Source organism: Panthera leo, chromosome B4 (genome assembly GCF_018350215.1).
Source record: "Panthera leo isolate Ple1 chromosome B4, P.leo_Ple1_pat1.1, whole genome shotgun sequence".
Lineage (NCBI taxonomy): Eukaryota > Metazoa > Chordata > Mammalia > Carnivora > Felidae > Panthera > Panthera leo.
In genome coordinates this window covers 45,148,349-45,169,462 of record NC_056685.1, presented here as the reverse complement: position 1 = coordinate 45,169,462, position 21,114 = coordinate 45,148,349, and the positions used below count along the sequence as shown (strand labels likewise).

The 21,114-nt window shown below is 43.0% G+C and overlaps 1 protein-coding gene across 4 annotated transcripts in view; it reads right to left on the bottom strand.

The window, feature by feature from the left end:
• The window catches only part of ETV6 (ETS variant transcription factor 6), a 251,012-nt gene extending 250,399 nt beyond the window's left edge, over positions 1 to 613 (bottom strand). For 2 of the 4 annotated variants that reach the window (XM_042945815.1, XM_042945814.1), the window contains exon 1: positions 383 to 613. In XM_042945815.1, coding sequence (XP_042801749.1) covers positions 383 to 415 — 33 coding nt within the window. In that variant the 5' untranslated portion in view covers positions 416 to 613. The remainder of the gene's footprint in view (positions 1 to 382) is intronic. The other 2 variants (XM_042945813.1, XM_042945816.1) reach the window with 1 other exon arrangement.
• Between the last annotated feature and the right edge of the window lie 20,501 nt (positions 614 to 21,114).

Genomic DNA, 21,114 nt, shown 5'->3' with positions numbered 1-21,114 from the left:
AGTAGGAGCAGGTTTGTTGTTGTTTTGTTTTTGGTTTTGTTTTTTTTTACAAAAGCGCACTAATTACGGGGGTGTCTTACAGGTCTAGAGACCACTCGGGTTCCTCCTGCCCAATTGTGACGGGCATTTAATTGTCAAAAAGAAAGGGGGTGGGCTGGGGGGGGGGCGAGGAGCCGAGATGGGGCTCGGCGGGGGGAGCAGCAAGGTTACACGAAAGGGTACAGCCGCCGCCGCGAGCTGCATCTCCTTCCCCGGCGCCCCAAATAATTCACTGCAACCGAGGCAACTGCAACAGCCCCCTCGGAAGAGCCCAGCACTACTGCCCCGGCCGGTGCAGCTCAAGGTTTCCGAGCACGCAGAGGGAGGGGGAGAAGATCTTTACCTTAATGCTACACTGAGCAGGAGTCTCAGACATGTCTCACAGCGAGAGAGATCAGGAAGTTCTCAGTTTTTTTCCACTTTCCTTTCCTCTCCCCAACCCAGAAGCGCTCCACGGCCAGCCGGACGCGGTCATTTAAGAAGTTTCTTGCAGCATCTCTCCCGGCAGCCGCCCCGGGGGTCTGCGAGCGCGCGGGGCGGGGCGGCCGGCGGAGTTGGGTGCGCGGGGCGGCGGGGGCGTGGGAGCCGGGCCCGAGCGCGGCGGCGGGGTCTGCAGGTCGCGGCGCGGCGCGGCGACCCGGGGCGCAGCCCGGCCGGCCTCCCGCTCTCTCCTCCCACCCGCGGCCGGCGCCCCCGCCCCCCGCCCTCCCGCCGCTCTCCCTCGCTCTCTCGAATGTTTTCCTTCCTGGAAGAGAGAAACTGAAAGGCAGAACTGAGAAAGCTCTTTGCTCATTGATCTTGAGAGTTTCAGTGCAGAAACTGACGTGAATTCCCAGCACTGAGCTCTGCCTCTTAAAGGAGCCACCAGGAAATAAAAGCTCGGGTTACAGCCCGGCATCGGGGAAATAAAAGCCGGGCGGGGGGAGGGGCGGCGGCGGAGGGAAGCCGCGGGAGCGGGGCCGCGCGAGGCCAGGGCCGCCAGCGGAGCGCGCGGCGCAGCCCCCCGCAGCGCGGCCCACGCGCGTCCGCGCAGCCGTGATCCCCTCTGCGGGCCGGGAGCCCGGCTGCCCGGGCGCGGCCGGGCAATCTCCAGGTCCGGGGAGACACGTTGGAAAAAAAACGTTACGCTGGGGCCCCAGAAACCACAAGACAGGTTTTGTGAAACGCCTCCCACCTTCCCCGCCTCGGTCTCTGAGCTACCCTGAAATGCACAAGGTTCGCCCCCCCCCCCGCCGCCCCGCTTCCCCGCGCCCCAGCAGAGACGCAGTGACAATAATCATGTATGAAGGGACATTCCGGTAAGGACGCGGAATCCAAAGGAGGAAATAAAACAATAGCCTTTGTTCTGCTTCTCGACCGCTGCCTCTTTAAGAGAATCCACCAGGAAATGGGAGATCGGGTTACAGCCTGCACACGGGGAAATGTGGGAGAGCGAGCGCCGGAGCGCGACGCCGCCGGAGACAAAGCCGGGCGGCCGCGCCGCAGACGCGGGGGGACTGCCGGGCGGGGGGGATTCCCCGCGAAGGTGGGCTCCCCGAAAAGAGCAGGCGCCGCGCGCGCCCGTGGGGGGGGGGTGTCGGGGGCGGGGTGCGGCCGCCGCAGGCGCTTCCCCAACCGGGCACGCGTTCTGGGGAAGGGAAGGCTGCTGGGCAGTTATCAAAGGCGGTTGAGTTCCTTTTCCTGAGCGCCCCCCCCTTCCTGCCGTTTCGAAATCCGCTGTCCATTTAAAGAAATAGCGGCCGCTACCAACCGAAATAGGTGACTCGACTGCAAAGTTGACAGGACGTGTTCCCGAACATAATACCCCTCCCCGGGACCGCTTCTCTGAAACCGTCATTGGCCGGTTGGATGACCCTGAGATCCCGCCAGGGAAGGAATCTTTGGCTGGAAAAAACAATCGTGGGGAAGCAAAATCCGGCGGGGCTGAGGGTTCTAGCCTTGAGCACATGTGGTCTGATCGCTCTCTTATTTTTATTGTCATTCGTAGTCTCTTAACATGCTCTGAAGTGTCCACTGCAAAACGCTGAGAACATAATTATGTGTTAAATTCCAAACCCCTGCTGATACATACATAGGAGTTTAATGTGTAGATGTGTATTATATTACAAACGTATAAACACGTATGTATAAGTATGTACCTAATTGTGTGTGTATTATATGTGTGTGTGTGTGTGTGTGTGTGTGTGTGTGTGTGTGTGTGTGTAAAACAGGACAGATTTCCCAGTTCCCCACCCTACAGATTTTTCCTACTCACTTGTCTTCAACTCTCCACATAATAAAATGTGTTCGGACCTCCTCACACATCAAAAGAACGTTCTGAACCAGAAGTGATTAAGGGGGTTGGGATGGAAGAGTCCTATTGCTGGAATGGTGGGGAAAATGGGTTTTCGTGTGCCTCCAGAGATCTCAGCAGTTTTTGTCACCTGGTAGTTCTATCGTCCCCAAGAGGGCTCATGTCCACACCAACTCCTCCACCTGCAGTCCACCCCATCCGACACCCTCCTTAGCTCCTTAGCGCCCCCCCCCCATTATCTCTCTGCCTTTGATCCCTCTACTTATGTTGCAGACATTGACTCCTATTGCTGGATTAAATCCTATAAACCTCTGTATCACTTACCAATAAGATCTTTGGCAACTCTCAGCTTCTGTTAAAGGTGGGAAATAGTACCTATCTCATAAGAGTTCAAGCAAATATATACAAGGTACATAATTACCTGAGACTTGCTACGTATTATATGTGCTCAATGTTAGCTACAATTATTTAACCTCAAGACTGAATTAATTCTCAACTTCCTTTCCTCCTTACCTTCTCCGAGTGACTCATAGAAGTAATTTGAATTAGAAAGTGTGTGATTCCAAAGCAAAACAATAGTTATGGAAAACTGTACGTTTAGACCAGAGGTTGGCAATCTCTTTCTGTAAAGGGCCAGACACAAAATATTTGAGGGTTTGTGTGCAAAGAAGTAGAATCGAGGACATTATGTAGATACTTCTATAACTAGAGAGAAAATAAATATCCACGTTTTTTATTGACAAAATGTAAGGTGTAATAATAATAATTGTAATCAAGTCTAATAATGAGAGGAATTGAATTTTTTTCGGGAGGGGGGGATTAACATTTTACTTAGTTGAACACCAGTTCAGAATTAGTGTTCTCTATCATCAAAACTAATTGTTTATCTATCTGTTAATGCTGATCTGTAATGAAATTTTACACATTTCATTTTTGAAAACATTTTCTCACCCAGATAGGTCCTGACAAATAATCCATGAATGTGTGATTTTAGTCAAGCATATTCATTGCTTAGAACGCATTCATATAATTCTATTAGAATTCTATTAAGTTCTCTTGATATTTCCCCTTTAGCATGCCATTACATTGCAGATTAATCACATTCAATGGAAAATTAGGTGGAAGTGCCTCAGTTGCACAGTTAAGTGGGTTTTAAACACGGAAATTTAGTTTTCAGTTGCATCAAAATCCAAAAACCACTATTGGAATTGTAGTTTGGGGTCAGAAAAACGTAGCTGCTGTAAATGTGTGTTGGAATAGAAATATTGCTCTCGTTTTCACTTTGGATAGCATGGGAAGTTGATAAAGCAGCTTGATATTATTTGTGATTGCAACAATGTTAGTCATGTCAAAATGATTTGACTGCAGTACAAACTTCACACGTTGCTCTGTTTTGCCTTGTAGTTTTAGGTTTGATTCATGAAAAACATCAAGTGTGTAGCAAAAGCTAATTTCCAAAGACATTCAGCTTTCAATAATCATGGTTGAGGGAAGGTTTCACTTATTTATTCCCGCTTATCAGTTGTTTCTCTATTCCTTGTTTCCTGAATTTTTGGCAAATTGGGCATTTTTTTTTTCATATTCCACTAAAATTCCTAGGTTGTCTTTGTAGCTTTTCTCCTTTATGTTAAATATAGCTGTCCTCTAAGAATTACAGTTTGCACCTTTAATTATAAGAGTTTATGTTCAAATAATAGTATTCTATTATCAGAATATGTAAGAAACTTACAACAGCATAATTCCATAATTATTCCATAATTATTCCATAATTCCCTCTCCCATCCCTTATGATACTGGCATATATTTTACTTCTATGTGTTATAAAACCCACATACGTTGTGGGGTAATATTTTGATATTTTAAAAATTGCAAATACATGTAAATAATGAAGGTACTAAAATATATGTTTCTTTTTAATTTGCCCAGATATTTGCCCTTTCTGATACTTCTTAATTTCTTCTTGCAGATATGGTATCATTTTTCTTTGGCCTCAAGAACTTTTGGCATTTCTTGTAATGTAGTTTGTTGGAGGTAAAGTCTCTCAGCTTTTGTCTGTGTGGGGATGTCTTTATTTCACATTCATTTTTGAAGGATAATTTGCAGTATATAAATTTTAGGTTGGCAGATTCTTTTTCCTTTTGGCACTTTAAAGATGTCATTCCACTTCTGTCTCCATTATTTTTGATTAGAAGTCATTTGTAGTTCAGATTCTAACTCCCCGTGTATAGTATCTTTTTTTTTCTCTAGCTGCTTTTAAGGTCTAAATTTGGTTTTCAAAAATTTGACTGTGATGTGCCTAAGTGTAGTTGTTTTTGTTTTTGTTTTTTTGTATTTATTCTTCTTGATGTTGGCAGAAATTCTTGGACTGTAAGTTGATATCTTTCATCCGTCTTGGAAAAGTCTCATCTATTACCTGTCTGAATATTGTTTCTGCTCATGTTCTCTCTCCTCTCCTTTTATTACTCTACTGATACAAATATTAGACCACATGACCTTTTTTAGTTCTAAAGTAACTCTGATCTGTTACAATTTGGATACCTTCTATTTATCTTTTTATACATTTCTTTCCTCTTATTGTTTCCATTGTACTGTCAAGCCAGCGCATCTGATTAATTCCCACTGTTTTTTCACGTTTAGCATTTCCCTTTTTTTTATATTCTCCGTCACTTTTTTGAAGTTGCCCATATCTTCATGCATGGCTTCTATGTTTTCCTTTACGTCCTTCAGCATTTTTGTCATACTGTGACAATTCTAAAATCTGGGTTCTTTCCTGGTTCACTTCTGTTGATGTTTTCCTTTCTTGGCCATGGGTTATGTTTTCTTATTTGTGTCCGTGTCTTGATATTGTTTCCTGTGGGCCGGACATTTTATGTGAAAACACAGTAGACAAAGAATTAAATGATGTTTTCCTCCAAAAAGGGTTAATACCTTCTCCTATAATACCACCAGAATTGGAACTGAGTCTGTATGATGTGTAATTAAACTGACTTTGGGGTTTGTTATAATTTTTTAGTTTGATTCAATTCACCACTGGCTTCGAATATTTTGAAGGCAGGACTAGGACTTTTCCTACAAGCAAATGTTGATTTACAGCTGTTATTCTCCGCTTTGCTGCTCTGCTGGATATCTTCCTTAGCTTGAAGCCTTGGGAGAGGATCTCAGTTCTCTTCTGCTCCTACCCCCAAACTTTCTTAGCCAAAGGCCTGGAGTGCCAGGGGTCTCCTCTCAGCTCTTCTGCTCCTCTACAAGACTTTCCTAGGGGCACCTAGGTAGCTCAGTTGGTTGAGTGTCAGCTCAGGTCATGATCTTGCAGTTCGTGGGTTCAAGCCCTGCGTCGGGCTCTGTGCTGACAGCTCAGAGCCTGGAGCTTGCTTCGGATTCTGTGTCTCCCTCTCTCTCTGCCCCTCCCCAGCTTGTACTGTGTGTGTGTGTCTCTCTCTCCCCAAAACAAATAAACATAAAAAAAATTAAAAAGTCAAGAGAGATGAGACCCCAGAGGAATTTAAATGAACTAAATTTCAGAAAATGACAAGGATGAGAGGAAAGATCCATAGTGGTTCTCACTCCTTTCTGGAGCAAAGGGAAGAGAAATCCACCACAGATGATGGTAAGGAGAAATCAGCCTACCTTCTAACAAAGTTTGATGGGTGCTTCTAACAAAGCTGAAGTTGGGTGCTTAACTGACAACCACCCAGGCGCCCCTCTCTGACTTTTTTTAAAATTATAATTATGTAGATTATTTGGCTTGTATTGGGTGTTAGGGAGTGAATTGTGGCTCTTGTGACTCACTACATACAAACATGAAGAGGAACCTGAATGTCTAATCTTTATCCTCCAAAAGAGCGATGAGGATGGGCAAGGACTGGGTAAGAATGAACGATTAAGAATGTGTGGAAAAAGGGGCGCCTGGGTGGCTCAGTCGGCTGGGTGTCCGACTTTGGCTCAGGTCATGATCTCATGGTCCAGGAGTTGGAGCCCCGCGTTGGGCTCTGTGCTGACAGCTCAGAGCCTGGAGCCTGCTTCAGATTCTGTGTGTCCCTCTCTCTCTGCGCCTACCTCTCTCATGCTCTGTTTCTGTCTCTCTGTCTCTCTCTCTCAAAGATAAATAAGTGTTAAAATTAAAAAAAAAGAATGTGTGGTAATGGATGGGGTGCCTGGGTGGGTCATGATCTCTTGAACGATTCTTGGGTTCAAGACCCACATCATGATCTCTTGAACGATTCTTGGGTTCAAGACCCGCATCTGGCTCTGTGCTGACAGCTCAGAGCCTGGAGCCTGCTTTGGATTCTGTGTCTCCCTCTCTCTCTGCCCCTCCCCCATTCTCACTCTGTCTCTTTCTCTCTCAAAAATAAATAAACATTAACAAAATTAGAAAAAAAAGAATGTGTGGAAGTGGATTGTTTAATTTAAAAACCAAAGCCATTATAGTATCATCTTTTTTTAATGAAAATAGCATTTTAAACAATATAACTATAGTAAGAAACACCATCCATGTATCTCTGTGAAACCAGAATTGCTTAACCTAAGAGGAGTCTGTTATAACTGGTGGGGTGGGAAAGAAGAAGAGAAATGTTTATGCGTATCCAAACAAGACATAGATTTTGAAATCTTAAGAATGACTGCCCTAAACTACATATTTCCTTTATTACATCAGCTGGGGTACAATCAGAAAAGCAGAATCATGGAGGAGGGGGCAGTGTGTGTGTGTGTGTGTGTGTGTGTGTGTGTGTGCGTGTGTGTATCTATATAGTGATCCTCCTTCTCTGATTGCATGGTGACTGATATAATAACGGAAATATATATATGACCGGCAGTCAGGTAGAGCAAACAGATATAAAGTGGGTGAAATTAAGAGCAAACTAGAATACAAAAACATGAGCCCATGAAGGTGGACCAAAACACATGACATTCATTGCCCCTGACCTTGACATAGGCTTGGGTATCCTACACCCAAGCTAGGGCCCTTTTTCATGCAACTACACACACACACACACACACACACACACACACACACACACACACACACACCCTGGCCCAGAAGTTTCCGAAGATAAAGGAGGATCTTGGCAAAAGTTGATCAGTCATAGGCTCAGCTGCTGCCACACACCAATGAAGTGAGGCAACAGATGAATGACAACGTGTGGGATCTACAAAATGCGGCTTCATTTCTACCCAAATCACACAAGATGCTCCCATGGACCACCCTAACTGAAAACAGAGAGAGAAGTGAATTCTGGGAATGTAGGTAAACCCAAGTGTTCACATTACAAAGTCACCGCAGGGGCACCTGGGTGGTTCATTTGGTTGAGTGACTTTAACTCAGGTCACAATCTCATGGTTCGCGACTTTGAGCCCCACGTCGGTCTCTGCACTATCAGCACAGAGTTCTTGGAATTCTTGAATTCTCTCCTTTCTCTCTTCCCTACCCCTGCTCTCTCCCTCTCTCCACCCCCCCTTCAAAATAAATAAACATTTTTTTTAAGTTAGAAAAACAGCCACTGCAATAGTTTTCCCTAAGCCTTCTCTGACAGTTATATTTTTAGAATTGTTCAGTACTGTCACATCTTTTCCCATCTAACCTTCAAACTATTCTCTTCCATATGCCTTCTTTCTATGGTTTCCCCATCTTCGTTACTAACGCCACAATATTACCAACCTCCAACTTAACCTCAAAATAATTTTTGACCTGCTGCTCCCTTTTATGTCATGTATGCTCCCTGTTCCCAAATCTCTGTTTCATTCACAGATTCTCCTCATTTTCCCAGAAGCAGCAACTCTTCAGCTTGGGTTATTGCCACTTCCTTTCTTCCACCACCAAACGTCTATGGTTCATCCATAATCTACCGGGCATGTCTGCCCAAATCTCTTCGTTAGTTTCCCCTTATCTGCAGGGGATATAATTCCAAGACCCCAAAACCACAGGTAGTATTGAACCCCACATGTACTATGTTTTTTTTTCCTATTCATACATATCTACTTCTGATGAAGTTTAATTTATAAATTAGGTGCAGTAAGAGAGTAACAACAACAATAATAAAATACAGCAATTACAATAATACACCATAATAAAAGTTATGTGAATATGGTCTTTCTCTCTCTCAAAATATCTTATTGTACTGTACCCATCCTTCCACTTGTGACGATGAGATGACAAAATGCCTACATGACGAGATGAAATAAGGTGAGTGACATGGGCGCTGTGAATTAGTGTTAGGCTACCATTTACCTTCTGGTGATAAGTCAGAGGGAGGATCATCTGCCTACAGACTACAGTTGACAGAGGGTGACTAAAACCATGGAAAGTGAAACCATGGAATAGGGGGGAACTACTGTACTTTCATTTCTGTCTTTCTGTCTTGTCCTATATTACTCAGAATTCTACCCACACACCTAAACTGTGAAACCGTTTGTTTTCTGTCAAGTTGTACCTGACACTCACGTCTTTCATAAATCCATCCTTCACTATATAAATGGAAGGTATCCACAAGTTAAGGAGTTGGAATGCTGGAGCGGATGCATTATGTAAGAACTGTTCAGCCATCCCCTACTTATGACCTAGGAGGGTTCAGAAGACGTTTCCTTCATCAAGGCTTTAAGAAATGCATTGTTGAAGCAAACAACAACATCTGTGCACGGTTTTGTATTAGCCATTCTCTATAAGCCATTAATGCTCTCATTAAACTGGGTCCCTTGAATTCACTGGGGATAGTGGGACACTGGAATGACAGGCACCAAGTGACGTGACTTAACTATCTTAACTACCAGAAACAAGGGAAACATTGTAATAATGGACAGAGCTAAAGAGATAATCAGAATGGCTTGATCTTTGGCATTGGCTAATTCATTCTAATCTTCCTAGGATTGAAATATGTAGACACCCCACTAATGTCTTACTTGGCTTGTATGAACAAAAAAAGCTCCAGGCCTGGAGTAAAGACTTCTGACTTCAATCCAAGAGTAGATAGTCCTAGATCCTCCAATGATTCCCAGGCTTGATTCAATCTGGATAAGTTAGATGCAGAGCTCCTTAAATGAAGATGAGGCAAGTCTCCTTGAGGAACAACCCTGCTACATTGCCAAAATGTATACTGTAAATCTTCCACCTTCCCTTCCAAAGACATTGTGGCAACTTACCGGTATTATTGCATATTAAGGGAGGGGAAATAACCAGAATTTGGGGTATTACTCATTACTAGCTCTGAATTAATGATGATTCCTAGAACCCCAAATGTCACTGTGGTGTGACAGTCGGAGTAGGGCCTAAGAAGTCAGGGAATAAATGGAGTTTTGGCTTGAGCCCAACTCATAGTGGACCTAGTGGAAGTCCAAACCCACTCCACGATTATTTTCCAGTTCTGAAATGCAGAGTTTACATATTCCGCGAATGACAGAATCCCACATTGTTCCCCAAATTATGGAGTGAGGGCTTTATGGTAGAAAAAGCCAGGAGGAAGTCCCTAAAAGTCCTTTTACTTGCCAAAACGGTTAACCAAAGGCAACATAGCATTCTCAGAATAGTGTCACCACTAAGGTTTTGAAAATTGGACAAGTGGTGACTTCTAATACATTCCCATTTATTTCACTTATTTGGCCTGTGAAGAAAAGCTAGATTTGGGGGAATGCTGGTAGATTGTAGTGAATTTTGTCAGGTCATAATTCTAATCACAGCTACTCTTCCAAATGAGGCTTCCATATTGGAGCAAACTGATACAACCCTTGGTCCTTAGTATGCACCTCTTGATCTGATTAATACTTTTCCTTTTATCTTTCATAATAAAGACTATAAAAAACAGTTTGCTTTCAAATGGTGGGGCTAGCAATGTACTTCACTGTCCTAATCCATCACCCATAATCCCATGTAAAAATATCTTTATTGCCTCTCCATTCCACGAAATATCATCTTGGTCCATCGTAGCAATTATAGCATGTTGATTGGACCTGATGAGCAGGAAGTAGCAAATATCCAAAGGGTGAGAAATAAATCTCATCAAAGTTCTGGGGACTTCCACCTTAGTGACTGCCTCCTCTGATCTGGGGCATGGTCGAGATATCTCTGCTAAGGTGAAAAATTTGCTGCACCTAGACGCTCCTACTCCAAAGACAGAAACACAACATTTAGTGGGTTTCTAGTGTTCGGGGAAAGAGAAGGCTCGGCAACAGGTCCAAATTAGGTGCCAGCCCCCCTGGCACTTGAGCCCTTTGATCCAGAAGGCCCACTGATACTTAAAACGTCTGTGACAAATAGGGATGTTGTATGGGGCCCTTGGCAGGATCCTGGGTGAATTATAGAGCAGTCCTGTAGGATTTGGAGCAACGCTATGCCACCTTCTAAAGATAACCATTCTTGGGGCGCCTGGGTGGCTCAGTCTTGCTAAGCACCTGACTTCAGCTCAGGTCATGATCTCACAGTCCGTGAGTTTGAGCCCTGCGTCAGGCTCTGTGCTGACAGCTCAGAGCCTGGAGCCTGCTTCGGGTTCTGTGTCTCCCTCTCTCTCTGCGCGCCCTTCCCCCCCCCCCCCCCCCCCCATCCCCCGCTCATGCTCTGTCTCTCTGTGTCTCAAAAATAAATAAAAACGTTTAAAAAAATTAAAAAAAATAAAGATAACCATTCTCCTTTTAAGAAATAGCTTCTGGTTTGCTACTGAACCCTGAAAGAGACTGAAGGCTTGACTCTGGACTCCCAAGTTGCCATAGACCCTGAACTGCTCATTTGAGGTATTGTTTAACCCACGAAGGCATTATGTGGGGCATGCACCGAGCGCTGCAACATGAGTAGAAATAATATATGTAAAATCCGGCTCAGGTAGGTCCTGATGGTACAAGTAGGTTGCATCAGCACCTGGCCCCGATTCCGATGGCTCTGATTCCTAGTAATTGTCTCCTCTGTCTCCACCCGCACCTCTGGCCTTTCGGGAAGTCCTCTGTGTCCACTGTACTAAGGAAGACAAAATTCAGGCCGGACTACAGATGGGTTTTCAGGGTACAATGGCAGCACCTGAAAGCGGATAGCTGCCACACTACCACCCCACTCAGAAGAGGCCCCAAGGACAGTCGTTATGGAAAATCTCTCAGGGGTCCGAGCTGGACATAGATTTGCCTGTCCTGCCCGCAATGTTTCTGGTAAGACCACCTTCTGCGAACCACAAAATGTCTCACTCATCCTCATGGCGTCGCACACGGCATTGCTTTCTGAACAGAAGACTGATGTCACATCAAATGAATGACAGCAGTGGACTCAGGCTCATGGGATTCACTGAGGTTATCATGTTCTCCATCACTTGGAAGCAGTTGGCCTGATAGGACAGGGGAATGGCCTTTTGAAGACTTCGATGGGGTGCCAGCCGGATGGCAACACTTTTCGGGGAAGAATAATGTCTTACAGGATGTGATATACACGCTGAGTAAGCAGCCACCATATGGCGCTTTTTATCTCAGTTCCAAGAATCAAGGGATGGAAGTGGGATTGCTCCTCTTATTAATAATGCTAACGGTCTGCCAGAAAAACCATGCTTTCCTTCCCTCACCTTTGTGCGCTGTTGGTTTAGAGGTCTTAGTTTCCAAAGGAAGGAAGAGTGCTTTCACTAGGGGTACAAAAATGATTCCATTGAACTGGAAGCTGGTGCTGCAACCTGGCCATTTGGGTCTTCTCATGCCGCTGAATCAACAAGGAAAAAAAAAAGAAAGTGGTTTACTATATTAGCTGGTTGATGGATCCTACTCCTCAAGGGGAAATTGGATTGCTGCTACAAAATGAGGGCAGAAGGAGAAATCTCTGGAATTCAACAGATCCTCTGGGAATACCTCTTCATACTCTATACTCCTATGTGCTATGAAAAATGTTGATAGAGGGGCGCCTGAGTGGCTCAGTCGATTGAGCGTCTGACTTCGGCTCAGGTCATGATCTTGCAGTCTGTGGGTTCGAGCCCCGCGTCAGGCTCTGTGCTGACGGCTCACAGCCTGGAGCCTGCTTCAGATTCTGTGTCTCCTTCTCTCTTTGCCCCTCCCCAACTTGTGCTCTGTCTCTCTCTGTCTCTCAAAAATAAATAAATGTAAAAAGTTTTTTTTTTAATGTTGATAGAAAGTCACAGCAACCCAATATAGCAGGACTGCAAATGACACAGAACCTTTAGGAATGAAGGTTTGGGTCACCAAATCTGAATGCTTACTGACAGCAGCAAATACTAACCCAAATACTCTCTGGGTAGTGGAGAAAGGATTTATAAATACTGGCTATGACCATGTGAGCAATCGCAGAAATGAGGATTGTAGTAGTCATGAGTATATTTTCTCTTTAATATGACTATATTCATACATGTGTATATAGACACAAATACGCACCATTTCTTTTTTTCCTCTCCCATTCCTCTACTGTCTAACATAAAATATTAACTTTATGCATTAGTATGTGAGTTACAAGATATCCAAGAAGGAGTGGGATCCAGCTATAAGACAAATGGACATCATCTAAAGATGGATCTCATTTGTGTATTCTTTGGGAAAAATCAGTGCCTTTTCAGTTGCATGAGGGGTAGTTACATTCTCTTTTTTTTCTTTAAAAACTTTTAAAAATGTTTACATTTATTTATTTTTGAGAGACAGAGAAAGACAGAGCATAAGTGGAGGAGGGGCAGAGAGACAAAGAGACACAGAATCGGAAGCAGGCTCCAGGCTCTGAGCTGTCGGCACAGAGCCGGACGCGGGGCTCGAACCCACAAACTGCGAGATCATGACTTGAGCGGAAGTCTGACGGTTAACTGACTGAGCCACCCAAGCGCCCCGGTAGTTACATTTTCTTAAGTGGAAGCATGATTTTGCTGTTATATTTATTTAGAAGTGGTTAAAAGAAGACGTATAGCTGCCAAATTGAAAAATAGTAGGCTACACTGAATTGGACTATTTTCCAGAATTCCCTTTCCATTATGACTCTGAGTTCGAGTTGGTCAAAAGAAGAGCCAGATGAAATCTGGAAGGTAGACGTCAGGTAGAGACCACTACTTTCAGAAACTTGTTGCACTCAGATACCGCGATGGATAGATGCAGAAGTCCCCATTGGATCTAGGTTGGCCTCACTTTAAATTCCATGATCAGCCCACAGAGATCACAGCTTTCCATGGAACTCTCGAAGGTACCCTTTTAGTGGCCTCACTTGGGCGTCTGAATATGATTGGCCTTTCGAGTTTCCCTGAAAGTTTCAACTTGTCCACCTGTGCCATTGTTTTGAGTTTATTGATTATTGATGGCTCACTGGTACAGTCCATGCAGGAAAGGCATGATAAATAACGTGATTTTGTTTTCATTTACCAATGAATGATTCTCTATTATCTTTCCAAAGTGACCTCCTACTTTTCCACCCAAGCATCTAAACTCATGGATTTAAACATATTTGATCTGTTTTCATGCATTGCGATCAGTGCCCTTAGTGCCCTTGGTGATGTCCAAATTGTCCATCTTAGGGGCGCCTGGGTGCCTCAGTCGGTTGAGCATCCATCCAACTCTTGATTTTGGGTCAGGTCATGATCTCAGGGTTGTGGGATCGAGTCCAGCTTTTGGCTCAATGCTGAATGTGGAAACTGCTTAAGATTCTCTCTCTCTCTCTCTCTCTCTCTGTCTCTCTCTCTCTTTCTCTCTCTCTCTGCCCCTCTTCCATGCACATGCTCTCTTTCTCTCTCTCAAAAAAAAAGTTAAATAAAATAAAATTCCCATTATTATTTCTCCTTTCACCTATGCATTATTTAAAAAGTATGGTCACCTTTTAAATATTCAAGAGTGTGGAATTTTTTTACTTATTTTAATTTATTTTTAATTGACATCTTAGTTGCATTATGCTTCAAAGATTACTCTCATCTGGTACCAATAGTTTGAAAATTTCTGAGATGCCTTATATGTCCATGTATAGAAGTCTACAAACTTTTCCTGTAAAAGGTCAGATAGTAGATATTTTAAACTTGGTGAGCCATATTTTTTCTTCACCTTATCAATTTTTTATTTTATATAATTTGATATTATTTTATTAGGTATACATAAGTTTAGAATTTTTAGATCTTGTTGAACTGAGCTTTTATAAAACTGTTTTGAGCGTCTCCATTTATAGTTAATAAGTTTTAATCTTAACACCTATTATTGCTGATAAAAACCATAGCCACATCAGCTTTCTTTTGGTTCATATTTGCCTGTGATGGCCTTCTTTGCCTTTTTATTTTCAAGCTTTACTTGCTCTGATAATTTTGGTGGCTCTCTTTTGAACATGAATAATTAGATTCAAAAATGTTTTTTGGACATTACCTGCTTTTTTACTTATAAACATACTTGATTTGTATATTGTGATTACAGATTTATCTGGACTTGTTTATACAGTGTCATTTTAAATTTCTATCTGTCCCGTTTTTCCCTTCTTTTTTTCTCCTTTCATAGCAGATGCAGTAACGATCAGTAAATATTCCAGATGCTGTCCTATCTGAACACTTGCATTTTTTAATATAAATTTTTTAATATAATTTATTGTCAAATTGGCTAACATACAGTGTATACAGTGTGCTCTTAGCTTTGGGGGTAGATTCCTGTGATTCACCCCTTACATACAACACCCAGTACTCATCTCAGCAAGTGCCCTCCTCAACGCCCATCACTCATTTTCCCCTCTCCCCTGCCCCACTCATCAACCCTCAGTTTCTTCTCTGTATTTAAGTGTCTTATGGTTTGCCTCCCTCTCTGTTTGTAACTGTTTTTTCCCCTTCCCTTCCCCTATGGTCTTCTGTTAAGTTTCCCAAGTTCTACATCTGAGTGAAAACATATGATATCTGTCTTTCTGACTGACTTATTTCACTTAGCATAAGCATAATACCCTCCAGTTCCATCCACATTGCTGCAAATGGCAGGATTTCATTCTTTCTCATTGCCAAGTGGTTTTCCATTGTATATATAAACCACATCTTCTTTATCCATTCATCAGTTGATGGACATTTAGTCTCTTTCCATAATTTGGCTATTGTTGAAAGTGCTGCTCTAAACATCGGGGTACAAGTGCCCCTATGCATCAGCCCTCCTGTATCCCTTGGGTAAATTCCTAGCAGTGCTATTGCTGGGTCATAGGGTAGGTCTTTTTTTAATTTTTTGAGGAATCTCCACACTGTTTTCCAGAGCAGCTGCACCAGTGTGCATTCCCACCAACAGTGCAAGAGGGTTCCTCTTTCTCCACATCCTGGCCAGCATCTGTTGTTTCCCAAGATGTTAATTTTAGTCACTCTGACTGGTGTGAGTTGATATCTTAGTGTGGTTTTGATTTGTATTTCCCTGATGATGACTGATGTTGAGCATCTTTTCATGTGTCTGTTGGCCATCTGGATGTCTTCTTTGGAAAAGTGTCTATTCATGTCTTCTGCCCATTTCTTCACTGGATTATTTGGCTTTCGGGTGTTGAGTTTGGTAAATTCTTTATAGATTTTGGATACTAACCCTTTATCCGATATGTCATTTGCAAGTATCTTTTCCCATCCCATCGGTTGCCTTTTAGTTTTGTTGATTGTTTCCTTTGCATTTAGGGGAGGCAACCCGATCCTCGGCTATAGACGTGAAAGTGACATATGCCATTTCTGGTCCAAAGCTGGGAAGGGTGGGTTTCAGTTCTCCATGTGTTCTTTTATCCTGTTGCAACAGCTTACAGCACGCTGGAGGGCAAAACCTTCATGGGTCAAGTCCTTCAATGACTGTGCAGAGCAGATCCTCTTACCTGCTTTGGTGTCCAGGCAAGAGTGAGACGCAAGTTTTGTTTGTGTTATATCGGTTGAGGTATTGAAGTTAATTTACCGTCATAGCATGAAGTAGCCTTTTGTGACCACGATGTTATCTTGAAGTCTTTGGAATGATTTTTTTTTCCTTTTTCATCATCCCCGCCTCCAATTTGTATTTGGTCTGTTTTTATTTATTTTGTGTTCAGTGTGTATGTATGAGGGGTGTGTGTGTGTGTGTGTGTGTGTGTGTGTGTGTTTGTAGATTTCCATTACTGCTTGGGAGGCTAGAATGGCGTTAAAATTATGTCCTCTTCAGGATCTCATTGTTTTTATTTGTATAGCCAGAATCTTCAGTGTTTGGAGCATACACCTCTCCAAGTAGAATCACTTTTTTTCTTGCAAATACACAGGTGCCCATCACCGGTCTCCAGAAACATATGACAGGTTTAGCAAACCTGTTGTTGTTGCCCAGATGTGTTTCTGAATTCAGATACTTTGGATTTCGCAAAGTAATATAGTGCACCTCTGAATCAAACATTTAAATGATTCAGCAGCCAAACATGTGCATATTCAGAATAAATAGGGTAAGTGCAGGTAATTCAATAGCCTCCAGCGATTCACATCACTTTCTGCCACCAAATTAGTTACAGAACAATTTGTTTTTTAAGTTTTCTGGGTTACGAGTAAGGGGTTTTTGACCTGTATTTCTTTAAGTAGGAAACAAAGTATTAACTGACTTATTGATTTGTGAGTGATATTCTAATTCTACGAATCAATTCTGGCCACTTTACTTGAAATTAGTGTTTTCCAAGGCTCTTTAGCAACACTGCATTTCATATTGTCTTTTACTAGCAACATGAACACCAAATGGAGGCCATTTCCTGATGACCCCATTTCAGCGTAATTTTTACTGACTGTAAATTTAAATTTTGGATACAAGATTTTAAGGATATTTATTACATCAACATGCTTTCATAGCAGGTCAGCTGACATAATGAAAAGATCTGAAACTACAGCATATAAAGGATACTTGAAGAAACCAAGGATGTTATGGAGTAGAAAATCATGGAGACTGTCAGGGGCGCCCGGGTGGTTCAGTTGGTTAAGCGTCAGACTTCAGCTCAGATCATGATCTCGCGGTTTGTGGGTTGGAACCCCATGTCGGGCTCTGTGCTGACAGCTCAGAGCCTGAAGCCTGCTTCGGATTCTGTGTCTCCCTCTCTCTCTCTGCCCCTCCCCTGCTTGTGCTCTGTCCCTCTCTCTCTCTCTCTCTCTCTCTCTCTCTCTCAAAAATAAATAATTAAAAAAAAGAAAAAAGAAAATCATCGAGACTATCAGGTATATTAAGGACTTCTAAAATTTTTAAAGGAACTTTAGAGATCTCTTATCCTGACCTTCTCCTCAATGTAAGAATGCCATACTGAAGTTTTCAGGATGCTCTCTTCTGGAACAGTGCTCTCTTCGGGAACAAGTGGCCTCTCTACTTTCTAAGGCAAACCTCCACATTATTTAATTGCTGAACTGATAGGTAGTTTTCCCTTATATGCAGAAGCTTATTCCTCATTTTTTAAGTTTATTTATTTTAAGAGACAGTGAGGGTATGTGCATGTGTGAGTTAGGGAAGGGCAGAAAGAGAGGGAGAGAGAGAATCTCAAGCAGGCTCTGCACTGACAGTGCAGAGACTAAGGCAGGGCTCGAACTCACAAACCATGAGATCATGACCTGAGCCAAGATCAAAAGTCAGACATGTAACCAACTGAGCCTTCCAGGCACACCAAGAAGCTTACTACTCTTACTCACAATCCATCTAGGGGACACACACACACACACACACACACACACACACACATATACACTGTTATCTCCAGGGTAACTATACCCAGTTTCTTCAAAATATGCAAGAACAGAAGTGTTCATATTGCGAGCTTCAGTACTGATATCCAGAAATGGAGGTTACAAAATGACTGAATAAAACTCATTAGAAGAAAGAATTTTCTGAATTAAGTTTTTCAATTATGAAGCATACTGCTTTCCGGCATGGAGAACATCTTATTTGTAGTGGTAATACAGCAGAGTGGGGAACCCTTTGATCTGAAGAACTTTTTGCCATGAGAGAAAAGCACACCGACCTCTGAGGTTTCTCCCACTTCCAAAGCTGCATGGTTCTTGGATTCTAAATGGTTGGGAAATGATGAAACAAAACTTCTTCTCCAGTTCTTTCTGCCTCCCTTAATGAATAATTAACTTCACTTTAAATCACCCTTCCTAAGAAAAGTTCTGAGTTTGTTATACCCAGCTGGGTTTTAGTCAGTGTGAACTTTTTAAAAGGCAATTTTTACAAAATTTCCATCACAGGTGCCAAATATTGATTTGTGGTTGCCAGATAGAATGTGTGTCCGGTTCTCATCTGTAGTGAAGTATGTTTAATAAAGTCAAATTGGATTCAAAAGATTTTTTATATATATTTTGAGTTGGCATAGATGTGATCGTATGGCTGTTGTTGAGGATGACTCTTTTGTTTCTTTTGTTACTGAGGATGATTTTATGCTTTTATTGTCAAAAATATTGTTAGCAATTGAAAAATTAAAAAAAAAGATTTAAAAACAAAAAATACTGTTAGTAAAAGGCTGATGTCCTATGAGATACTTCCAAGTTGCACAGAAAGGCACCACAACGGGCGAGAGCTACTATAGGCAAATCTCATTAAGCACCTAATAAAATTCTATAGAAGCCTTCTTATCTGACATGACCTGGATAGGGTATTGGTTGACAATTGATTAATTGGAAAAACTGCTAAAAATAGCTCATACATTTCCGAAGCACATATTTTACTTTAAAACACGTAAATACTGTACATGCGTGTTGCTCTAGGGTCAAAGTTTTTCATTTTAAAGTCTTTTTATTATTTCTTGTTTTCCACATGGGACTGTGGACTACGGTGGTACCTTTCGTTCATAAATGACACCTATAATTCCTGGTCCACGATTTCTCGCCTGGGTTTCTTTAAAGGGAATCAAGGACTTCAAATCACACGCAAAGTCTTTCAAGTACAGAATCTCAGACTTCGCATTTTTTTTTAATTGTTTTTTTTAACGTTTATTTTTGAGACAGAGAGAGACAGAGCATGAACGGGGGAGGGTCAGAGAGAGGGAGACACAGAATCTGAAACAGGCTCCTGGCTCCGAGCTGTCAGCACAGAGCCCGACGCGGGGCTCGAACTCACGGACTGCGAGATCATGACCTGAGCCGAAGTCAGCCGCTTAACCGACTGAGCCACCCAGGCGCCCCCAGACTTCGCATTTTAATTTGGCCAACCTTTTCCAGTTAGTTGTCTCCCCTCAGCCGTATCAACAGCAATTTCTTTTTGCAGCTGCTGAACGTAGTTTGTACAGAAACCACAACACTCATTTTACACGATGTCATCAGTTTATTCAATATTTAATTAATTTGGGTAATTAAAACAACAAGCACAACTGGTAGAAACCAGTCTGGGAACAGCTAGGAGCACTTGATATACATAGAGCCTAACTAGAGGGAGTAGATGTGCCCGGAGCATACGAGAGAATGTCTACCAACAGCAGGCAGGGGTGTGCCGCGGGCACAGCTCTCACGGTATATTTTACAGAGGGAGCAAGAAGCATGGGTTAGTCTAGAGAGTAGGCAAGAGGAATTTCTTTAAGAAAAGTACTATAGTGTCAGATGTGCCCCAATATACAAGGTGGGGGGTCCTGGCATGATTGTGGCTAGCTTCGGGTGCCTGTGTGTGAGTCAGAAAAAGGCACTCCTGGGGCGCCTGGGTGGCTCAGTCAGTTAAGCATCTGACTTCAGCTCAGGTCATGATCTCATGGTCTGTGAGTTCGAGCCCCACGTCGGGCTCTGGGCTGATGGTTCAGAGCCTGGAGCCTGCTTCCAATTCTGTGTCTCCCTCTCTCTCTGCCCCTCCCCCGTTCATGCTCTGTCTCTCTCTGTCTCAAAAATAAAATAAACGTTAAAAAAAAAAAAAAAAAAAAAAAAGAAAAAGGCACTCCTCCAAGGCGGGGTTTAATGAGGGGTAAATCTCAGCCTCCCTTTGTCCCTCTGCATGGTGCCACTTGCGTGAGCCCTTTTGCTTAGGGCACAGCCTGCATAACCAACACAACAGCCCTGGCCCCTGGGACAGAAGACGGATCACGGTTAGGGGGGACGGGGATGAGCTGATCCATAGCCATGCACAAAAAGATGGGGCAGAGAAGCAGGAAGGATGGGAGAGAGCTGACTGGAAGGTAGGAAGACTTCAACCCTGGGAGAGATTTTGCAACAGGTAATACAGACTGTCTTGCCTAGCCAACCTGCAGGTTGTCCTTCGGTGGGAGAAAGTTCTTTTAGCAGAAAGGTCAGCAGAGTCTCTGTTCATTTTACCACAGGCTTCTGGACAGCTCCCTGCTCCACTTCCCCTGCTACTCCACCTCCCCCGCTACTCCACCTCCCCTGCTACTCCACCTCCCGTGCTGCTCCACTTCCTCTACCACCACTGATCCCAATCGCTCTGAGAAGGTTGCTAAGAAGATCACTAAGTCAGATCAACTTTCCTTACTGTCCTTACTGACCTTGGAGGCTTTCCTGCGCCATTTCAAATATTTCCCAATAGTAGGTGATACCTATAGCTCCTTTCATGGATGACAAGACCTTGCATTCTAGAATTCATTAGGAAAAACCACATGAAAATGCCTGATCAACAGAGCACATTTTAACATTTATTCACACCCAAGCGTTAAGAGTCATAATGCATAATGACTGACAAGGACAAGAAATTAAAGAGCAAAGGAAGAAGACCCAGAAGAAGGTGCTATGGAAAGCAAACTAAAATCCCCGAGTTGTGCCGTCCAATTCATCTTCAACTACTCCTGGACAGACAGAGGTTGATTTTGACGTTGGTTTGTCTCATTTCTTTTGCTTCCTTGCTTGTGTTTTCCTTTGTCTTTTGGTATTAGAGCTCTACCTTGGAGCCGGAAAACACCACTAAAACTTCCAATGAGCCTTGAAGACCTTTTTTGTAAACATAAGTACTATTAATAT